The sequence below is a fragment of the Zingiber officinale genome, chromosome 5B (assembly GCF_018446385.1).
Source record: "Zingiber officinale cultivar Zhangliang chromosome 5B, Zo_v1.1, whole genome shotgun sequence".
Taxonomy (NCBI): Eukaryota; Viridiplantae; Streptophyta; class Magnoliopsida; order Zingiberales; family Zingiberaceae; genus Zingiber; species Zingiber officinale.
The window spans coordinates 138,887,530-138,906,856 of record NC_055995.1 but is presented as its reverse complement, the minus strand read 5'-3'; the positions used below and the strand labels follow the sequence as shown (position 1 = coordinate 138,906,856).

Below are 19,327 nucleotides of genomic sequence, written 5' to 3'. Positions count from 1 at the left end.
CAAAAACAAACACTTACTAACTTTTAAAGAAATTGAACACTGATAAGCAAGGGTTACTTCATTTGCTCCACCAAGATCAATTGCAAGCATCCCATCGCTACTAAGTCCAATACAAGTAGGTTGAACATGAGGGCGATAACGACACCGTCCACACGCATGATGATACATGAAGAAAAGAAAGAATTAGATGATAAAAGAGGGTAAAGTAATGGAAGAGAGAATGAAGTTTGAGTAGATCAACAAGGGAGCATAGATGAATGGGGAGCGAAGATGCTTGAAATAGCATAGTGGATGTCATAATCATGACCATTTGATATTTGAGAAGACGACGAGTAAGTTAATTTCAACCGAACAAACTAAGGTGATGGCCTCGAATTGTTTTGTAGAACAATAGAAAATGAAGTTGACTCATGAAAAGTCACAAAAGTAATGGATATATAAGAGGCCAAGATGTTTTCAATTTGAAATATGAGAGTTCAACTAAAAGATTAGGGTTAATAACTTTAAGCCCCCTTTATTTTATAGCAAGTTGCATTTTGCCCCTCTCTATTTAAAAAACTACACTAACCCCCCTTTGACATGAAGTAAAAAAAGGGAAAAAGTAAATGACCAAAATAACCCTAATCTAAATCAGACTTCTAAAAGAAAAAGAAAAATAAAAAAAAAATCCCACAACATCGTTGAAAGCTTAACCTTAACCAAATTTGATTTATATATAGGCCTAAAATTTTACTTGTTCCTAGAAAAAATATCCTCACAAAATTCATACATGCACCAGTATAAACAATAGAAAAATAACAACTCTGAAAAAGATAATCAGTCAAAAACTCATTTTACCAAATAAAAAAGAGTCAAAATTCTAAATTAATGAATCAAAATTAAATGAAGATGTAATAAAATTTATCATTAAACATTAAAATGAAGACCCTTTGACGATTTAGAAAAAAAAACACCCTTTTAATTTTTGTCAAAAAGTAAATTTTCATTTCAAAGCAGCTAAAAATATTTTTCGTTTAAAAAGGATGATTTTTTTCGTTGAAATGAAAATTTACTTTTGGGTAAAAATTAAAAGGGTGATTTTTTTTTCTAAATCATAAATGGTCTTCATTTTGATTTTTAATGATAAACTTTATTCTATCTTCATTTAATTTTGATTCATTAATTTAGATTCAGAGTTACTATTTTTCTATTGTTTATGCTAGTGCATATATGATAGTGCATATATGAATTTTATGAGGATATTTTTTCTAGGAACAAGTAAGATTTTGGACTTATATATAAATCAGATTAGATTAAGGTTAAACTTTCAATGATTTTGTAGTATTTTTTTATTTTTATTTTTTCTTTTAGAAGTCTTATTTAGGTTAGGGTTATTTTGATCATTTATAATTTTTTTCCCCTTTTTACTTCATGTCAAAGGGGGGTTGAGTGTAATTTTTTAAATAGAGAGGGCAAAATGTAATTTATTATAAAATTCAGAGGGGTTTAAAGTTATTAACCCAAAAGATTATAAAGAGGAATGAATTTAAGAGCAAGAAGATAAAATTAAATAAACAAAAGCGAAAGAGCGACATTAAACACAAATTGTAACCACGAATTAAATTAATCAAAGAATTTTATTTTATTTTTTTCTTAATAAATAAAAACAATAATTTCTACCACGTGCAAAACACCAAGCAATGACGTTCCGATACGTAGTATGTTTCAAACGTGTCGGCAGTCTATTGGTCCACGCTTATTAAAAAAGTTTTAAATTTCAATTTGGGCGGCGAAGGCGTTTCGTTGGTCCCCCCCCCCCCCCCCCCTTCTCCGAGCCAACGTACACGGAGATGATTCATGCCATTGGGTGAGAATGTGGGCCCTGTGGTAGTGAAAGGATCCAAGAGATGGACGGTGTTGGGGAAGGAAGAGGCGATGCAGTGACACGAAATGGACTTCCGCGTGGCAGTTGCCCGGAAGAGGAAGGAAACGTCTGGGGAAACGGTTTCTCTGTTATTTTTACGCCTCGGAATCGAAGCTGCTGTTTAAAAGCAGTAGAGTGGGAGAGAGGGAGGGACAGGGAGAGGGAGCGTAGATCGGAAGAGGCGGACGACGGAGCGGAGTAGGGAGGCGCGCCGGCTGCAGCTAGTAGGCGACGCGATCATGTCTTGGTGGCAGAGGAAGGTAGTGATCCCCGTCAAGCGAGCGTGGCTCGCCGTCTCCGCTCGCGTCATCAAGTCGCGCAAGCACGGTAATCATCGCCTCTCTCTCTCTCTCTCTCTCTCTCCAAACTCTTTCCGTTTCCGTAGCGAGAAGAAGATTAGTGAGGTTAGGAGAGGAAAAGCGATCGATTCCTTATAGCGTTCGTTTCGATCATTGAATCGAACGCGAACAAGAAAACAAAATCTTAAAATTATGAGTTGTGGGAGGTATCAGGGTTCTACCTGGTTTTCCTTACTCCGCCTTTTTGTGTTGTTATTTCGGATTTGATTCCGGTTTTCAAGTTGAATATGTTTTTTCTTCTCGATCTATCTTGTTTACTCACATGGAGGAGAGGTGATCGTAGAATCCAATCCACTCTTCCCTCAGTGGATGCCAATCGAGATTCCGCCTACACGATTTGGCTCGATCATCCTCCATTTATCCAGAAAAAGAAAAAGAAAAACTCGATACTAGAGTTTATCTCGAGGGAGAGAAGTTCATGTCATTCGATGCTCTCTCCCCACCATTTACATCACCATAAATTCATTTGGATATCAACTTCGAATTCACAGAGCAAACACAAAAACTCCATATGCAGAATGGAAGCAAATCTCTCTTTCGCCCTCCTTCGCAGATGGCAGTTGAGGTCGATGAGGGAAGGTCAAAGGGGGCAAGGCTCCAATGGCAAGTAGTGTTGCTCAGACAGTGATCGGAATTTAGGATGAGGGTAAGGATGGAAATCCAATCAATTCCCTTCCATCTATCTCTTCTCCTTTCTCTGTTCCCCTCTCCTCTATGTGGGGTAACTTTGGGATGCACATGAGCCATCGCTCGCAAACCGGTTCAAATAAATTGAACCGAACTCCAATTTAAATCATTTTGATCTATAATCTAATTCTGCTTAAAAAAAACCCCATCTTTTGTGCCTTCAGCAGTGAAGGGCATCACGAGAAACCACTGGATGCAAAAAAGAGCACTTGCTATTCCTTCTGTGCGGACAGCTATGGGTTCATGGTACCTCACCCCTCTTCTGAGTTTATCCATTTCCTATAGGACCACCACCTGATCCATGACAAAGTAAGCTTTTCATAAAGCTAACTTTCATAGCTAGATATTAAAAGGATGATGGTTGTTCTTGGCCGTCTCTTTTACTTAAATTCCATTATGATAATGCTTAGTATTATGATATTGAGAGGACTAGAGGGTGCCAGGTAGCTCTCTCAGTTGGTAAGACTTCAGAAATTGTTTCAAGTCTTCAATCCATCTTTTATCTCTAAACGTGAGTATTTGAGAGCTCTCTCACGCCTTTTCTAAAAAAAACAAAAGACATCTATTCGGATTCAGAAGACAACTAAACTAGGTTAGTGATACTCAACCAATAAGAATTATCCAATTTTGTTACCTATATTCTTATCCAAGTACACTCCATCAATGGGATTTATCTTAATGTGGTTGGATTGGAAAAGAACAAGAATATGTATGACTTAGCACATGCCTTTACAGTTGTGATGCTCATGGTGGAATCTGAAATGATCTCAACTTCTATTGCACTTCCTTTCAATATCAGGCCTCATTAATTATCTCTATTTTTTATTCCAGACCAAAACAAACTGAACAAAAGCAAATCACAGTAAGTTTTGTTTGATTTGAATAGCAATGAAGTTAGTTTAGCATGAAATTAGCTCTACTCATCCATTCATTCGTTTTCTATTTTTAACTTTGTGCAGGTGGGGGAATACTTAAACTCAACGACGATGTGCAAATGTGTGGATACCGGGATGTGCAAGTTATGTGGGAAATCTTAACTAAATCTGATGTGGAAACATCAACCGTGTCAAAGCCGCGCAAGAGATCATTTTGGAGGCTCTCATCTTGGTATAGTAGAGCGACATCAACCTAGTTTCTTGAAGCCTTTCGGTGAAAGATCCAAGCATATATAGAGCGTGAGCTCTTCTATACTTGCTAGTATAAAGATCATAAGAGCGCCATACATGCATGCTTATGTACATAAGGAGGATATACCAAACTGATGTATAAATACATTATTATAATCAGAAACCTCTCCCCTTGATTGAGGTGGTAGAAGGGTTTTATGGCTGCATTAAAAGGCATCCTGGCCAGACTATTCAATCCTGTAGGATCTACTGACTTAATCAACTCCACCAGTTCGCCAAATTGGTCCACCCAGCTAGCTCAGCCAGAAGGACACCGACCAGATCTAACAACCTTGCCCGACTCGTCTGGACAATCTAGCCTACTCGACCTGCCCAACCCCATTAACGCATCCATCCCTCCAACTCACTGGGTCTTTGATGACGAGATGTATTAACATGGTATAACTAAAATGCAATCGATATTTTTCATGTAGCGCATGTAGAATCATAGATAAAAGTATTACCACATCATTTTCTTTTGACACTGAGATTTTTAGAGTCACATAATTATACCATGTTGAAGTTGTCCCAGAAAGTGACTAAAAGCTTGCATCCTCGGTCGTTGGCCTCCTCAAGGAATAGCTCAAGCTATTAGAAAGAACCTAGGTCACACACACATGCCTTTTTAAAATTCATCTAAAAGAGATGACAGATCGAGAAATCAAACCCCAAGTTTTCGAGGAATTAGAATTCTTGTTTGTTACTTCAAACAAGTTGTAGCAATGGGAAATACCTGTTGCAAAGAATTAATGATGGCTCTGTTCCTATAGCTGACATGAAACTTTGCTTTAGCCAGCAATCCCTGTGAGGAGATAGGGTAACCTAATTTGAATAATGGATACATGTTAAGAACTTGATAGGATCGTATTGACTTATTTTACCTCCGTGCCGAACTCTCCTGACTGGACTGTGATATTTATGTCATTGATGCTCTGGACAAGATCAACCAGCAAGCCAGGACGATCCGCTGTCTCCACCACAAGTAAGCTGAAGAGAAGTTAATGAACATGGATAAGTGGTATGTTCGCGACATTTACTTCCACTACAGATTTTTTTTTGTTTCTTTCTTTCATGAATTTCCTTTCTTGTATGGGAGGAAAAGACTTGCTCTCATCGAACTACAATTAGATAAGAAAATTCTTAGAGATGAAAGTATATATGCCGAAAGAGGTGTACATTTATGAAAAAAAATGATAGTGATAAATTAAGAAGTTAGATCTACCAGTTTAACATTATTTATGTATACCTTACCTTCTGTCAGGTCCATCGTCATAAATATCTATATGGGTTGCAACGTCGACGTCAATCTGAAAAACAAATGAAGATGAGAACCTGAAATTCATTAGATAGTTGAATATCTTGTTTGAACAAATGGAATGATGATATTTAGGGTACATAATAGGAAACAAGAATGAGGCAGAAGGGTGAAACATTTCCTGAAAATAAAGGCCTGGTTAACCCAAGGTGTGCTATATTAGTAAACTTGTTTCTTTGTTCGCTAAACAAAGACAAATTTAATGGGGTGTTTTTTTAATTCACTCCTTACATACAAAAGTTCAGAAACATAGACTATTCCTGCAGAAGAATAAAAGAGGCATCCTAATATCCAAAGATTCAAGCAATCGTTCGCAGTTATGAAACAAGAGCTAAGTACCTGCTGCTCAGGTGCCTCCACTCCAAAGGTTGCTCCCATGGCCAGTTTACTGCTAGACTCCTGCAGGGAATTAATAAACTCCATCAGACTAATTCAGGGGATGAAAATAACCAAAAATTATCAGAATTACTGGGTGATATTGAAGCATATTGGCGATAATTGTCAGACGAATTGTTTCTAACAACTCTGGGTCATCAATCTTTCGGCCGGTAGACCTATGAAAAAGTCCATTAACTACAGTATAGCATGATTTGATACACAAAGGTCAGATATGAAAAATATTGTCGACAAAGTGACAAACAATAGTAGAGAGCTTTATCCATGAAGATGCAGCGACAACCAAAATTGTGGTGATTAGAGAATAGCTGAGAGCTCACCTGTTAGTTACCATGAATCTATGATGCTTCCCAGTAGACTCCAAGTATTCATCAGCCTTCACAACATGAAGTCCTAGGTTTCTCAGTGAGTTCATCTACAAAGTATTTATAAACAAAAAATCAAAGCTAAAAAAATGTTTGCTACTCTAGAAACAAAAAAGAAACAGTGTAAGAAAAACATGAAGGGAGACAGAGATTTCGAGTATACAGTGTCAAGTAGTGCTCCAAGGCGATCGCCAAAGGCTACCTCGACGATGGTTGCATCTGGGTTTGAGTCTTGATCAATTATCACTTTAGGTGTTGGAATTCTGTCAGTCTCTTTGGAACTGTCATCCTGTCACAATGGAATTCAGGGAAAATCAGAATGGATTTCCAGATAAATGCATCAAGCAGGTGCTTGAATACCTCAACAGCAGTTGGGTATGTAGCTCTAGGAGTGCGTTGGGATGGACATCTGACAATATCCCATAATACGACATCAGCAGAAAATAAGACACGCAAAGAACAAGCATATGCTCCAATCCAACAATCGAGGGTTAAGAACAAACACGACATGGTATATAGAACGATCATACATCAGTAACATCTTGATGTGCCTACAAGTTCTCGATTCATCCGTAAGAAAATCCTAGATTGACAAGAAGTCGAGATCTGCATTTTTTTGATCTATTTAATTGGGGATAAAAAGCCACGATTTCGCATCCATGGAACATTTTTACACATGAATCTGTAAGGGAAAAAAAATCAAGCTTGCAACTGGAAACGAACATGCAAGAGAGATATTTAAAGTACAACACGATTGCAACTTCTGATGAACATTTTTGCATCAGAAAGCACAGAATAAATCTCACACCAAAGAAACATTTTTAGCCTAAATCTACAATCACGGAGGTAAAATCATTACTTTAACGAGAAAATCACCATAACAAGTAGGGGGAATGAGAATAAGAACAAAACCTGATCTTTGATGGGGTCGAGATCGCAGATCGGGAGCGACGAAGCGAGTGGCTCAAAAGGGTGGGCCACAAGCCAGCACCTCCCGGTTCCAGATTCAGTCCAAGGCTCGGCCGGAGGACCCCGGAAGCCATCGCAAACACCGCCATTCTTCTGCGTTAGTCTGAGAGGAGAAGCTCGAGCGCCCTAGATTTGACGCGTAGATCCGCTTTCCCTGTGGTCAATTAATGCAGCGGAGGAGGGCGACAGCGGCATCTGTAGAGGCCAGGAAGCGTGAGTCACCTTGCGATCCATACAAATGGCATGGTGTAGGTCTACTTCGCTCTCATGGTCGATTTCGTAAGAGAGAAGGAAGACATGCACGAGATGCAGGGACGAGCGGAAGATATATCGAAGTTCAGTGACCTAAAAATGGGCCTATTGGGCCCTGGCCCAAATAGTGCGAGAATATTCGAATCATGGCGCTACATTGATATTTAATATACATTTAATTACTAATAAATTACCCAATATTAAATCTTCCTTTCATTTGGGTAATTAATTACTTATTAAAAATAACAAATTATGTTAGTTCATTTATTTTAAAACTATATATTTGTCAAAGAGTATACTTATTTATAGCCATGTGCATTTGCTTAGGTGTTATTTTTCTTAAGTTGAATAAATGATATTAGAAATTGCCCTATATTTTAGAATTATATTTGATGTAAACTAAACTTTTAAAATGTAGATAAATAATAAAGACATTTTGAATATTAAATTTTAATTAAAATATTTTCAACTAAGTATAGCTTTAGGTTTATATGTTTAAAGCAAGATATATGGAATATTAATCTTTATAATATACATTTAAAAGATAAATATCTACTTTTAATTTATGTCTTCACTTAGAATCTTTATTTTTGTACATAATCATATTAAATATATTCTTTGCCACATAAGATTATGTATATAATGAAAATATCAAAAAGAATTTTTATATCCAAAAATATTTTTATTATAGAAATTTTTACTAAGATTAGTCTTGTAAATTTAAAAATATAAAATAATTAAAATTACTAATTTAATTAAAATTGATTTAATATTATTCAATTTTAATAAAAATGCTATAAAATAAGAGAATTCTTTTTTATTTTTACCCATTTTCACACTCCAAATTCATCTAAAATATTTGATTAAATATTTTTAATTTAATAATAATAATAATAATAATAATAATAATAATTTCCAGCCCTTTCACTCATACCTGCAGTTGCTCCCGAAGCCTTCTTGCTCCCGAAGGCGACGCCGAGTGAAGAACCCCAAATCCACCGCCTTCAGATTCCGGCGGCCCTCTTCGGATCGATCTGATTCCGCAAACAACGAGGCGAGTCGAGGTTTCCACCGGCGGGATTGGGCGCAATTGGAGCAGAGCGGCGACCGGCAGGAAGTTATTGATCAGGTGGAGGCGGGGAAAACCCTAGGGCGCAAGTAGATGCTCCCCGCGTTGGATCTCTCGTCGGTGCTGCAACTCGCGATCGCGCTGCTGCTGACGCTCTCCGGGGGCCTCCTCCTCGTCAAGCGGACCGCGTCCAGGTTCTTCGTCGTCGACGCTAGCTTCGAGGCCGGATCTTCGCCCTCCGGCTACGAGCCTAAGGTCGGGATGTCGAGGGGCGGACGAGGAGAAGGAGGAGGCAGTGGCGATTGCAGTTGCTGTGGGAAGCAGGGGACCAAGAAATGCTCCAGGTGCAAGAGGGTGCAATATTGGTAGGTAGCTTGCTGTTTTTTTTCCGTGTTCGTTTGGACGTTAGTTTGGTTCTTTCCTCCCAGAAACGTCTTTTTGGTCTGGCTAACTGTAGCCGGCGTCTGTTTTACTTTTTTTTTTTTTAATAATAAAAATTTGATCTCGAATCGTAGAACTTACCCAGGTTATTTGTCTTTTATGAATCTTGAGAAATGTTCAGCTAGTTGGACAATTCAATCCATTCTAAATCGTGTAATACTACTATAGGATGGCAGCCCTCGTCTTGATGCCCTTTACTTTTAAATCCCTTTTTCAGGATTTCTGATTAATCTATATGACGATTGTTGCTTTAAATTAAACTGGAACTTGCATAGGTTATTCAAGAAAATGAAGCAAAGTCGTAAAACTTGGTTCTTGCATAAATCTTAGTTGTACCTTCTGAGTTTATGTTTGGTGCATTTCAAGATTGTCAAAGTTGTCATGGTCCAATTTTGTCTCAAGTGCAAATTTCATGTTCAACCGACAAGCACTGAATACAGATTCATTTCTTTCAACGAGTAGGTTTTTTTCGTTCAAATTTATGAGAAACTAGTGCCATGTGCATGTAACCAAGTAAGTTGCTGCTTTCTAGTAAATCTGAGTCATTTTGTTTGAGCCTAACTGCATGCTAGATTCTGTTTTCAATAACGTATCTAAACTATTAGCATGCTTATTATCTCATAGATCCTATTTCTCTTCTAAATTGATTGGCGCATCTAACTGGATGAAAGCTTGTTCTATAATTGGATGCACCAACTATAGGTTTTAACATGAGTTAGTTGTAACTGTAGGTTTCCATTTGATGAATAGGTTTTGAGATGAGTTGGTGGTAAGTAGAGGTTTCCATTTCATTAATTATTTCATTCATCTAGCTGTGCTGATATTAGTCACTTGATTCACTGAAGCTTAATTTCTCTGCTGCGCCATCTTTCAGCACAGAACCACTGTCCTCTAGTCATGAAATATCTGGTCGCAGTTCTTCCATGTCAAGTCACAGAAAAGCAGAGGTTTTATTTAAGTTTAGAGGCTGGTTAACTTTCATGCTTGTTTCTTGAGAGGGTTCTGATAGAGGGAATGGCATTTGGAGTGCTTGTCTATTGCACATTACAGCAATCTAGCCTTTTATTAACTAGTGGTTAGTTAGGAGAACGATAATTGACTGACTAAATATTTCTTTGGGGTTGGTGTCACGGTTATTTAGTTTATCTTAGGTATATTGGCTTCCTGCTGATCTGCACTAACTCTGTGGGTTTTCTAGATAGTGCAATTTATACTAAAATGATGTAAAAGAATTATCTCGTGATGTTAGTCTTCAATTGACATGTACATTTTGATAATTAACTACGGTAGTACGGTCTCACCTAGAAGACTGTTACTTTAAGAGAAAGATCTATCGCCCTGGCATAACATGCATTGACGTGTTACTTTAGGCATTGATTGATTATTGATAACACTATGGAAATATTTTGTCAGAATGCAGCTTAGAATGCTACTTTCATGGGGCTTTCATTCACCTCATGTTTTTTAAAGGTCTGACAGGACTCCAGTTTGCTTTCATCCCTATTCCTTGTATGCTTGTCCTGTGCTATATTGCAATATCCCTTCATTAGTTTATCTTCCTTAAATATTTTTTTTATTTACAAAAACAATGTCAGCTTTTCTTTTGTTTGATTTTCCTGTTTATTCCTTTAATAAATCAACCATAATGTGTATCTTCCTTTTCTTGTTGATCTTTTTTTTTTTAAAATTGTACTTTACCTGTCTTGCTAGCTATGCATCCTTGCATAGGGTTAGATGGTAGATAAGACAAGTAGCTGACTTTGAATATCAGAAATACACACAGATTGTTGTTATTGTTAGTTTAATTGACTCTCAAGGAAATCACATTTGTTTGATTTCAGTTCGATAGCATGCCAGACAAAGCATTGGAAAACTCTTCACATGTTTGAATGCAAAAAATTGAAGTTGTCAGAGTCGGAAGATAAGGCTGACATTGTTTTATCAGGCAATGGTTCTTGCAGAAGAAGGAAATCATCTGGGTTGAGTTCTATATCATTAGTCCCTGCTCGTGGGACCTACAATATCCTACAAAAACCAAAAAAAGTATTAATTATTTCCTTTTTATTTTCTTCTTTTCTTTTAATTTTTCTTCGTCATCAAGGTTATTCGTTTTGTATTAACAATGATCTTCTTCCTTCTTTATCTTCAGATTCTTTTCCCCTATGATGAATTTGTGAGGCTTTTTAACTGGGAGAACCCTGGATTTCCACCTTGTGGGCTCTTGAATTGTGGGAACAGGTCATTAATATCTCATGTTCTTCTTCAGTGTCTCTGTTCCTACTTTTTGTTGAGGCAATTAGGGGCATTTAGTAACCATGGTTTGTTTGGTTTCTCGGCAGTTGCTTTGCTAATGTGGTTCTACAGTGTTTGGCATGCACTCGTCCACTTATTGCCTATTTAATAGAGAGAGATCACATTAGAGAATGTAAGTGGAAGACTCCCAGCAGCCTTTTTAACTGCCTTCATTCATACCCAAACTAAAGCATTCACCTTGATTTATTTTAGGTGTTAGAAAACATAATGATTGGTGCTTTCTATGTGAGCTTCAAGTACACATCAAAAGAGCTAGTGAAAGTTCAAACCCCTTTTCACCATTAAATATTCTTTCTCGTTTGCCAAATATTGGTGGCAACCTTGGTTATGGGAGACAGGAGGATGCTCATGAATTTATGAGGTCTTACCTTGGTTCATTCTTTAAAGATAAATCCATGATTTTCATATCATTTCTATATGCATTATTGTAAGTCATCTTTAGTTTATCATTCTACTTATAGGTTTGCAATTGACACAATGCAATCTGTATGCCTTGATGAATTTGGAGGTGAAAAGATGCTTGATCCCAGCACCCAAGAGACCACCCTTATTCATTATATCTTTGGTGGCTATCTTCAATCACAGGTTGCATTCCATTTACATTACCAGATTATCCATTGCATGAACCATAGTTTTGGAGACTGAAGTCTTGTGGTGTTTGGTGATCTTAAATTTAGTGACATGGTCCGTTTTATGGTTATCCTCAATCTCATGAGTCTTGTTTTTATGTTGAAACATTTCAAAGATAATCCGTCTAAAAAGAAAGGGCAACATAAGCTGACTAAAGTAGTACAGATTGTAATTTCTCTTAGATGGTTCATCTCTGAATATTTGTGCATTGTAGTTCTCTTGAGTGAGCATGTGTGTATTTCTACTGGCAGGAGGTTCCATACATCTTGAGTTGCTTCTTAGTATCTAAAGAAATGTAAAGATTGCTATGTTGCCCACCTGATGCTTGTTTGTTGCAATATTTTTCGTGTTTGACATCAGGCAATATATACATAGAGCAAGATATTTTATATAACTGCCACATGATCTATGTGCAGATAGTTCATGCATTTTGCTTTATGCATGGGCTGATGCAGATTTTTCTGACATATTACCAGTTTCCAATTTGCTATCCTAGAAAATGTCTTATATTCTTGTTTGAATGCCATTAATACACTGAGTATAACTTAATCTAGGTAACGTGTACAAAATGTAATACCATTTCCAATCGGTATGAGAATATGATGGATTTGACTGTTGAAATCCATGGGGATGCTGAATCTTTGGAGGAGTGTTTGGATCAATTCACTATGAAGGAGTGGCTTGATGGGGATAACAAGTATAAGTGCGATGGGTAAGCACGTATGACTTTGTTATCTTTATTACTGCTATCTGTTAGTTTCTTGATATCAAAGTACATGTACGATTTATGGTTTAATAAGGCACTGATATTGCATTTTGTAGCTATGTCGTCTTGGATGAAGTTGGGTTTATACATAGTGTTCCTTCTCTAATGTTTAGATTTTAATTATTGACTATTTGACATGAATTTATTATTTACTGATACTGATTTGAACTTATTTGCAATGACAATAGATTGCATTTAAGTGCCTTCTCTGTCAAACCTATCAAAAGCACTAGATTTCTGATTGCAGGATATATTCAACAATAGAAAAATAATCATTCAGACAATCTAAGGACCACGATAACATATAGGAAAAGTTGGTATGTTGTTTTCTAATAATTTATTGGGACACATTCTTCTTTCTTTTCCCATTTGATTAGACAATTCATTCCAGATTTGGTGTCCCAGCCTGCTAACTGTTGATTTTTTCAAGAGTTCAAAACTCCTTGAGATAAGACAATGCAAACAGGAGAATGTTGGATAAATTAGTGGAACATATTCTATTTGGAGCATTGGAAACATGTTCTATTGAGAGCATTCTTTTTTCCTTACCTGAAAATCGGAAAGGAATGTTAGTAAACATTGTTGTGTTCAATGTAGTCATCAAGCTGACTAAATTCATAAACTATATCTACCCATGACATTAAAGCACTATAAGGGTCTTCTTTCTTGGGTCTTTTAAAAAGCCTCTTAAGTTGCTGGATAAGTATAAAGTGAGGGACTGAATTCCCAATTCCATATGCAATTTGACATATTAGTTTGTCAAAATACACTGAAACAAGGCTGGTTGCTTCTTACGAGGGCCACATAACAATTTTGTGGATTAAACCAACCTAATTAGATAACAAAGTCTTATCTAAATTACTACTGATTTGATAAAAACCTGTTTCAATTAAATAAGCACACAACTAATTTAATAAATGAGTCATAGTTTGTTAGTGGAATAATCTTTTATATGGATTATATGTCTCTATGCACCAAAAAAAAAGGATTGGTTGGGATCATCAATTTGATAAGTTTGATAAGTGATATTTTTTTATTTTTAAAATTGATGGATAGTTTAATAAATTTGAAATATTTTCCTTACATATAAACCTCTAAACTTTGGTAATACATAATACAACATATTTTATGTATGGCTTATGGCCCTCCACATATCACATTTGCATTATGTGACATCTTGATATTGTTTTCATATGACATTTAAAACCTTGTCTTTCTTGTAAACAATTAAATGATTGTTATTTGTGTGTGTATACAGATGCAATGATTATGTTAAGGCATGGAAACGTCTTACAGTTCATCAACCCCCAAATATCCTTACTATTACTCTGAAGAGATTCCAGGTAAGATTTCTTTGGCATTATTAACATGTAAAGCAGTGTTTCTTGGAGTTACTGTTGCTGACACCTATGCTCATAAACTGTGAAGCAATTTTCAAGCGTCTTAAATCCCAAAAAAATGGCTATGCCTAGGCACACGCCTTAGCATTGCCTATTACATTTGTTTAGGCGATTACCTTTTGAATAAAAGCTTAGATACGATCTTTAATTGATTATCAAGGTTTGCAGCAAAGTGACTGGTTTTTTCCCTGCATTTTTTGGACAAGATTTGGAAACAGTCTCTTGCAAAAGTAGAGGGTAAGGCTGCGTACAATAGACCCTTCCCCGGGACCCTCCTTGGTGGGAGCTTCATGCATCGGGCTGTCCTTTTTTATTTTTTGGACAAGATATGTATTTTAATGCAAAAATTATCTTCTTGAACTGTAAAATTGTGTTGCCTTAACGCAAAATATTGCGGAGCTTATCTAGGGAATAAGGGTTATCTAGAGAGTCTAAATAAGAATCTAAGCACAAGAATTCAGCAAGAGTTATGCTTTCTATGATGAGCCTTATCTAAGGGCAGCAACATCTTATGATGGTGGTTGGGCAGCAGAATGGCCATTTTTCTCCCCTTTTGTATACCTATACTTTCTTATCTTCCTATCAACTATTCTTACTCGTATATCATCTTTGGTTGCTCGCCTTCTCCCTTATATGCTACTCTCTGCCTCTCTTTATCTTTTTTATTACAGATCTCTCATGCTTCCTCTCCTCCTTTGTTACTTTTTTCTGGCCTATCTTTCCTTGACAGAACGCTGTGTTTCCAGTCAAACTACAATCTCTCTGGTTCTTTATTTTCTCCAATGCTCTTTTCATAGTTTTACAGTCAAAATTAATTATTTTGAACCCTGACTTCATTAAATAAAATTTTGATTATTCACTATGGATGGTTGATTTAGTATTTCAAAAAAAAAAAAATATCTCTCCATAACGTAATTAGGATTTTTATTAGTCGTTATAGTTTCTTTTGGGTTATATAATTTTCAATAGAGTTATTTATATTTGTTAGGGTATGGGATAACCCAATAGTGTTTTTAGAAAGACCTAATCATAATTCTGATCTATGAAAGGGAACTAGGATCCATTTTCTTAATTTATATTTCACTTTAATAAAAATTTCCTTTTCGTTCCCTTGTAGTTTGTGTTTTGGCAACACAATTGGCTTGTGCTGCATCACTTCTTTAACAATTAATCATGGTAATTTAAAATGCATAGCTGAAGTTGAACCTTTGTAAGTATACTATATCTAATAGAACAAACGTACTGAAAAGAGCCAGTGTGGATCTAGTAATTGATATACCATGTATCTGTATTTTCACCTTCTTTTTACACTAAGAACTTTACTATTATGATAAATGTTATAAACTGAATGTATTTTGTAGTTGTGTCAAATACAAGTATCTTGCTTGGAGTCTTGAAGTTGTCAAGTGACTACGGCTTACATGAACTTGACACCTTACAGCACCTAGAACTCTTAGAACCACTGCTTCAAAATTGTTCCATCTTTGGACCTTGTGCTTCTCATTGTTATCTTCTGAGGGCTTAACTTTATTTTTACAGAGTGGTCGGTTTGGTAAACTCAACAAGAGGGTCACATTTCCTGAGAATTTAAATCTCACTCCCTATATGAGTGGCAGTAGTGATGGAACTGATCTGTATGTACTATATGCTGTTGTTGTTCACGTGGACATGCTCAATGCTTCATTTTTTGGCCATTATATTTGCTATACCAAAGATTACCAAGGAAAATGGTACAGAATTGATGACAGCAAGGTAATTGACATATATTATATATTCTTTTTTAATAGTAGGCAACATGAATTCTGGCCCAATTAATATTTTATTGCAGGTCACAGAAGTTGAAGTGGAAGATGCACTTGCTGAAGGTGCTTATATGCTCTTATACAGAAGGTAAAAGGTTTATTCAATTCACTCGATTAATATTTAGGAAAATTATGATATTTTTAATAGGTGATGTATAAATCCTTTTGTTGATTTGCATAGCTTGTGACGCTAATGCATATTTGCAAGAATGAGCTTCCAGTTAGTGTGTATATCATGCATGTAACTGATCCCAGTTCACCTACTGTGGGGATTAATGGCTGCAAGACATTAGTGACCATGAAATATGAAATATATATGAGATTAGGGAGTGCTTGTTTAGGAATGGAATTCTTTTTTTTTTAATCTTCTTTATCTTGGCTTTGGCTGGTCTCCATCTGTCTAGTAGCCTCACTTTTATGATCCTTTTAAGCTCATAAAATTGGAGTAATTCTTCTCATGTGAATATTAATCTCCAGAACCACTGTTCGGAAGGAGCCATTTGTTAAGCATGCAGAACCTCAGAAAACAAAGCAGTTAATTGAGACACATCCTAAGGTGGTTGACCACAGCTATGCTTTTTGCAATGGATCTGACAAAGACTCCCAACCAAATTCCTCGTCTGTTGTACCTACCGAGGCAAATGAAGTGGAAGTCATGGTCTTGGATTCAAGAGCAAATGGACTTGAAGGTTGCAGCCCTGATCTGTTCCCTTCAACGCCTGATAGATCAAGCATGGAGGCCATGCAATTGGATCATCATCCTGCTACATCTTCCACTGAAGCTGATGCTGATACATGTGAAATTCCAGATGCCAGAAATGATGCAGGATGTCATGTTGTAGAAGACAGTGAATCTACTGGTGAATCATCTATTTCTCCAGACAACGATGCTATGATCATTGAGCCATCTTCAAATATTCCCATAACTGCTGAAATTGTAGTTTCTAGACCTTCATGCGATTCATTTGCTGAATCAGATCATCCTTTGCAAACTTACAATTCCTTGGATTCATCTATTGAAGTTGATAATGTGGATGCAACTTCTGTTGATAATGAAGGGAATAAGGCTATGCCATTAATCTGGGAAAACAATTCCAGTGGGAAAATCAATACAGTATATTTAGGAGAGCAGTCTTTGGCCAGTGAAGGAGACAAGCCGAAGCATATACATTCAGTTGCTAATGTCTGCGAGGAAAATAAGGAAAATGGACACCCAAATGGATTTCCTAAGACTGAATTTTTGGATCAAGATTCGGTGGAGAAAAACAAAAATGTCACCTGCAATATGTCATTGGTTTCTGGTGGTTTCCTGGAAAAGTCCAATTCAAAATCTTCAGAGATGAATACTGCCAGTGAAGCAGGCGAACAGAATCCTGGGTATCACTTAGCAGTGATTGGTAGCAAGGGAAATGGGCACTCTAATGGGTATCATAGAACTGTAGTATTGGAGCAAGGTTCCATGGACAAAAGAAAAATTGCTTCTAACGATATATCATTCATGCCCCGAGGCTTCCTGCAGAAATCTTATACAAAAAATTCAGGGAAGAACAGGTTAAGAGGATCCAAGAAATTTGCCCACCCACAGGAAGCCGAGTGCAATGGTTCCAATGGGCATGTTTGTGGTTCAACTATTGCGGAAACGGAATTCAGACCTGAGGCTCCCTGCTCCAATGGATCTAGCTTGACTCATACCAATGGCTCCATCTCTCCCAGTTCCACATTCGGCGAAAATGGGAATGGCAAATGCAAGGATGGACCACTTATTTCAATGACCTCGAGGAACAATGAGAAGCTATCGGCATCTGTAAGTGAGCACAAGAAGCTAAATAAGTTGGCCATCTGTGATGCTAACATAAGCGCCGATGAATTTAGTAATAACATCCAGTGATTTAATTCCCAAAGCATTTGGCAAGCACGTCCCCTTCGTCAATAACTTGATTTGAGTTCTAACCAAAGTAGACACTACTGGATTCCCCTAACCAAGACAGAATCAGATTCATCCCTCCTTACTAGATTTGCATGGTACTTCAATTCCACCACTGGAGGTGGGTCTCTCTGGGTTTCCATACAACTCCATGGAGGCTCAGAAGCTCCACCCGTGTCGCCATGGTATTTCTTGTCATATTTTCAGTTCGTCATCATTTGTTCTTCTATTGTTGAAGAGGAATAAGATTACATCAGAAGTCTTGTTCAGTGAGTGGATGTGTGGACAATTAGAGACTTATTTTGGTTCGAATTTTGATTTATGATAGAAGTATAGTATTTATTATGCCAATGTGTATCTCTTTTGTAATCAAGTGTTTGATTTTTTCCTGATTAATTCTGGAGATGGACACAAATTCTGGAGATAGACCATCTTTTCTTCTAATTCGCTTCCGAATCTTGACTGCACTCGAGTTTGTGATCCTTGGATACTGGCAGTTTTTTATTTTATTTTATAGTATTTTTCTGTTTTTCAGGCCTTTTCTGATTTAAAATTCACTCTGGTTAATGAATGTGAAGTGAACATTTATGAATAAGTTAATGAATGTGAAGTGAACATTTATGAAAAAGTTTGATATTCAACTTGAGAAAAATTTATTTATATATTTTTAATATTAATTAAATTAATAAATTTGAACAATTCGTACAAGCTAGGTTTATTAATAAAATTTTTATTAGCATGTTGAATAAAAAAAATTAAAAAAACAAGTAAATAAATTTATATTCTCAAGTGCAATAATTAATCTATAAAAATTTTAAATAATCAAATAAATCTTAATTTAGAATTGGATAATATTTAAAGGAATAGTTAAAAACTTAAACTCATTAAAAAAAAAGCCTAGCGGGATTACTTTATCAAAGGAAAAAAAAAATACCAGTATTTTCTATCAAATAGTATTTTATCTCTTATATTGAAAAAAATAACATTTAATCCTCTTATCAAAGTCAAATGTGATAAAAGATCATTATATCTTTATCTTTTTGATAACCTTAACAAGGAAAAAAAAATAATTTATTAATAAATTACATCTCTAACCATATATAAAAATTAATATTTAATTATATAAATAAAATATAATTAAGTAATTTAAAATGTATATTTTCGTTGTCTTGACTACTCACTCTTTGAATATAATATATAATAATTATTTTCTTCAGTTCTCTTTAAATTTAAAATTTTAAATTCGCCCCTATTCATGATTATATAAGATCCTACGAAAATAGATGAAGGTATAATTTTCTTTTCGTAGGTGAAGATAAATTTTCTTTGTCTTCTTAAAGTTTTTTTTGCTTTTTGACCGTTAAAAAAGATAACACTGAAAATGTCAACCTTCAGCTGACAAATTTTATTTTGCAAGATATGGAGAGTGGATGCACCGATAAACTGACATCAACTATAAATACAAGTCAGTGACGAAGGGTATCATAACTAAATGCCTCTATATTTTTTTTATCCTTCTATATATATATTTTTCTTTATGTACATCATTGATTGAACTAATTAATAATTA

At 36.0% G+C, this 19,327-nt stretch overlaps 3 protein-coding genes across 5 annotated transcripts; 2 read left to right on the top strand and 1 right to left on the bottom strand.

The window, feature by feature from the left end:
• The first annotated feature begins 2,026 nt into the window (after positions 1 to 2,026).
• Positions 2,027 to 4,144, top strand: LOC121986361. The gene is made up of 2 exons (XM_042540263.1): positions 2,027 to 2,230; positions 3,909 to 4,144. Exons 1-2 carry the CDS (start codon positions 2,143 to 2,145, stop codon positions 4,079 to 4,081), a joined length of 261 nt encoding a protein of 86 aa, XP_042396197.1. The 5' UTR covers positions 2,027 to 2,142; the 3' UTR covers positions 4,082 to 4,144.
• A 373-nt stretch (positions 4,145 to 4,517) lies between these two features.
• LOC121986360 (ACT domain-containing protein DS12, chloroplastic-like) lies at positions 4,518 to 8,485 on the bottom strand. Of its 3 annotated transcripts, XM_042540261.1 has the most exons (11): positions 8,347 to 8,485; positions 7,104 to 7,355; positions 6,552 to 6,600; positions 6,355 to 6,480; positions 6,147 to 6,241; positions 5,900 to 5,984; positions 5,770 to 5,829; positions 5,367 to 5,422; positions 4,997 to 5,102; positions 4,849 to 4,917; positions 4,518 to 4,717 (listed from the first exon to the last, which is right to left on the bottom strand). In XM_042540261.1, exons 2-11 carry the CDS (start codon positions 7,247 to 7,249, stop codon positions 4,655 to 4,657), a joined length of 855 nt encoding a protein of 284 aa, XP_042396195.1. In that variant the 5' UTR covers positions 7,250 to 7,355; positions 8,347 to 8,485; the 3' UTR covers positions 4,518 to 4,654. The 3 variants fall into 3 exon arrangements, with proteins under 3 accessions (XP_042396195.1, XP_042396194.1, XP_042396196.1); XM_042540260.1 differs by lacking the exon at positions 8,347 to 8,485 and having other exon boundaries at positions 7,104 to 7,484; XM_042540262.1 differs by lacking the exons at positions 6,552 to 6,600; positions 8,347 to 8,485 and having other exon boundaries at positions 7,104 to 7,285.
• Positions 8,486 to 8,574: 89 nt separating this feature from the next.
• On the top strand, positions 8,575 to 18,183 carry LOC121986359 (ubiquitin carboxyl-terminal hydrolase 18-like). The gene is made up of 11 exons (XM_042540259.1): positions 8,575 to 8,846; positions 10,764 to 10,965; positions 11,072 to 11,160; positions 11,262 to 11,347; positions 11,428 to 11,596; positions 11,697 to 11,820; positions 12,420 to 12,577; positions 13,890 to 13,974; positions 15,571 to 15,783; positions 15,860 to 15,921; positions 16,311 to 18,183. Exons 1-11 carry the CDS (start codon positions 8,575 to 8,577, stop codon positions 17,719 to 17,721), a joined length of 2,871 nt encoding a protein of 956 aa, XP_042396193.1. The 3' UTR covers positions 17,722 to 18,183.
• The last annotated feature ends 1,144 nt before the right edge of the window (positions 18,184 to 19,327 follow it).

Bases quoted from the DNA above. Each gene is read 5' to 3' on its own strand.
- LOC121986361 (XM_042540263.1), top strand. From the start codon at position 2,143: ATGTCTTGGTGGCAGAGGAAGGTAGTGATCCCCGTCAAGCGAGCGTGG. The intron at 2,231-3,908 runs GTAATCATCGCC...AACTTTGTGCAG, and splicing joins CATCAAGTCGCGCAAGCACG to GTGGGGGAATACTTAAACTC.
- LOC121986360 (XM_042540261.1), bottom strand. From the start codon at position 7,249: ATGGCGGTGTTTGCGATGGCTTCCGGGGTCCTCCGGCCGAGCCTTGGA. The intron at 6,481-6,551 runs GTATTCAAGCAC...CCATTGTGACAG, and splicing joins CATACCCAACTGCTGTTGAG to GATGACAGTTCCAAAGAGAC. The intron at 5,830-5,899 runs GTAATTCTGATA...AATTCCCTGCAG, and splicing joins ATATGCTTCAATATCACCCA to GAGTCTAGCAGTAAACTGGC.
- LOC121986359 (XM_042540259.1), top strand. From the start codon at position 8,575: ATGCTCCCCGCGTTGGATCTCTCGTCGGTGCTGCAACTCGCGATCGCG. The intron at 12,578-13,889 runs GTAAGCACGTAT...GTGTGTATACAG, and splicing joins AACAAGTATAAGTGCGATGG to ATGCAATGATTATGTTAAGG. The intron at 15,784-15,859 runs GTAATTGACATA...ATTTTATTGCAG, and splicing joins ACAGAATTGATGACAGCAAG to GTCACAGAAGTTGAAGTGGA.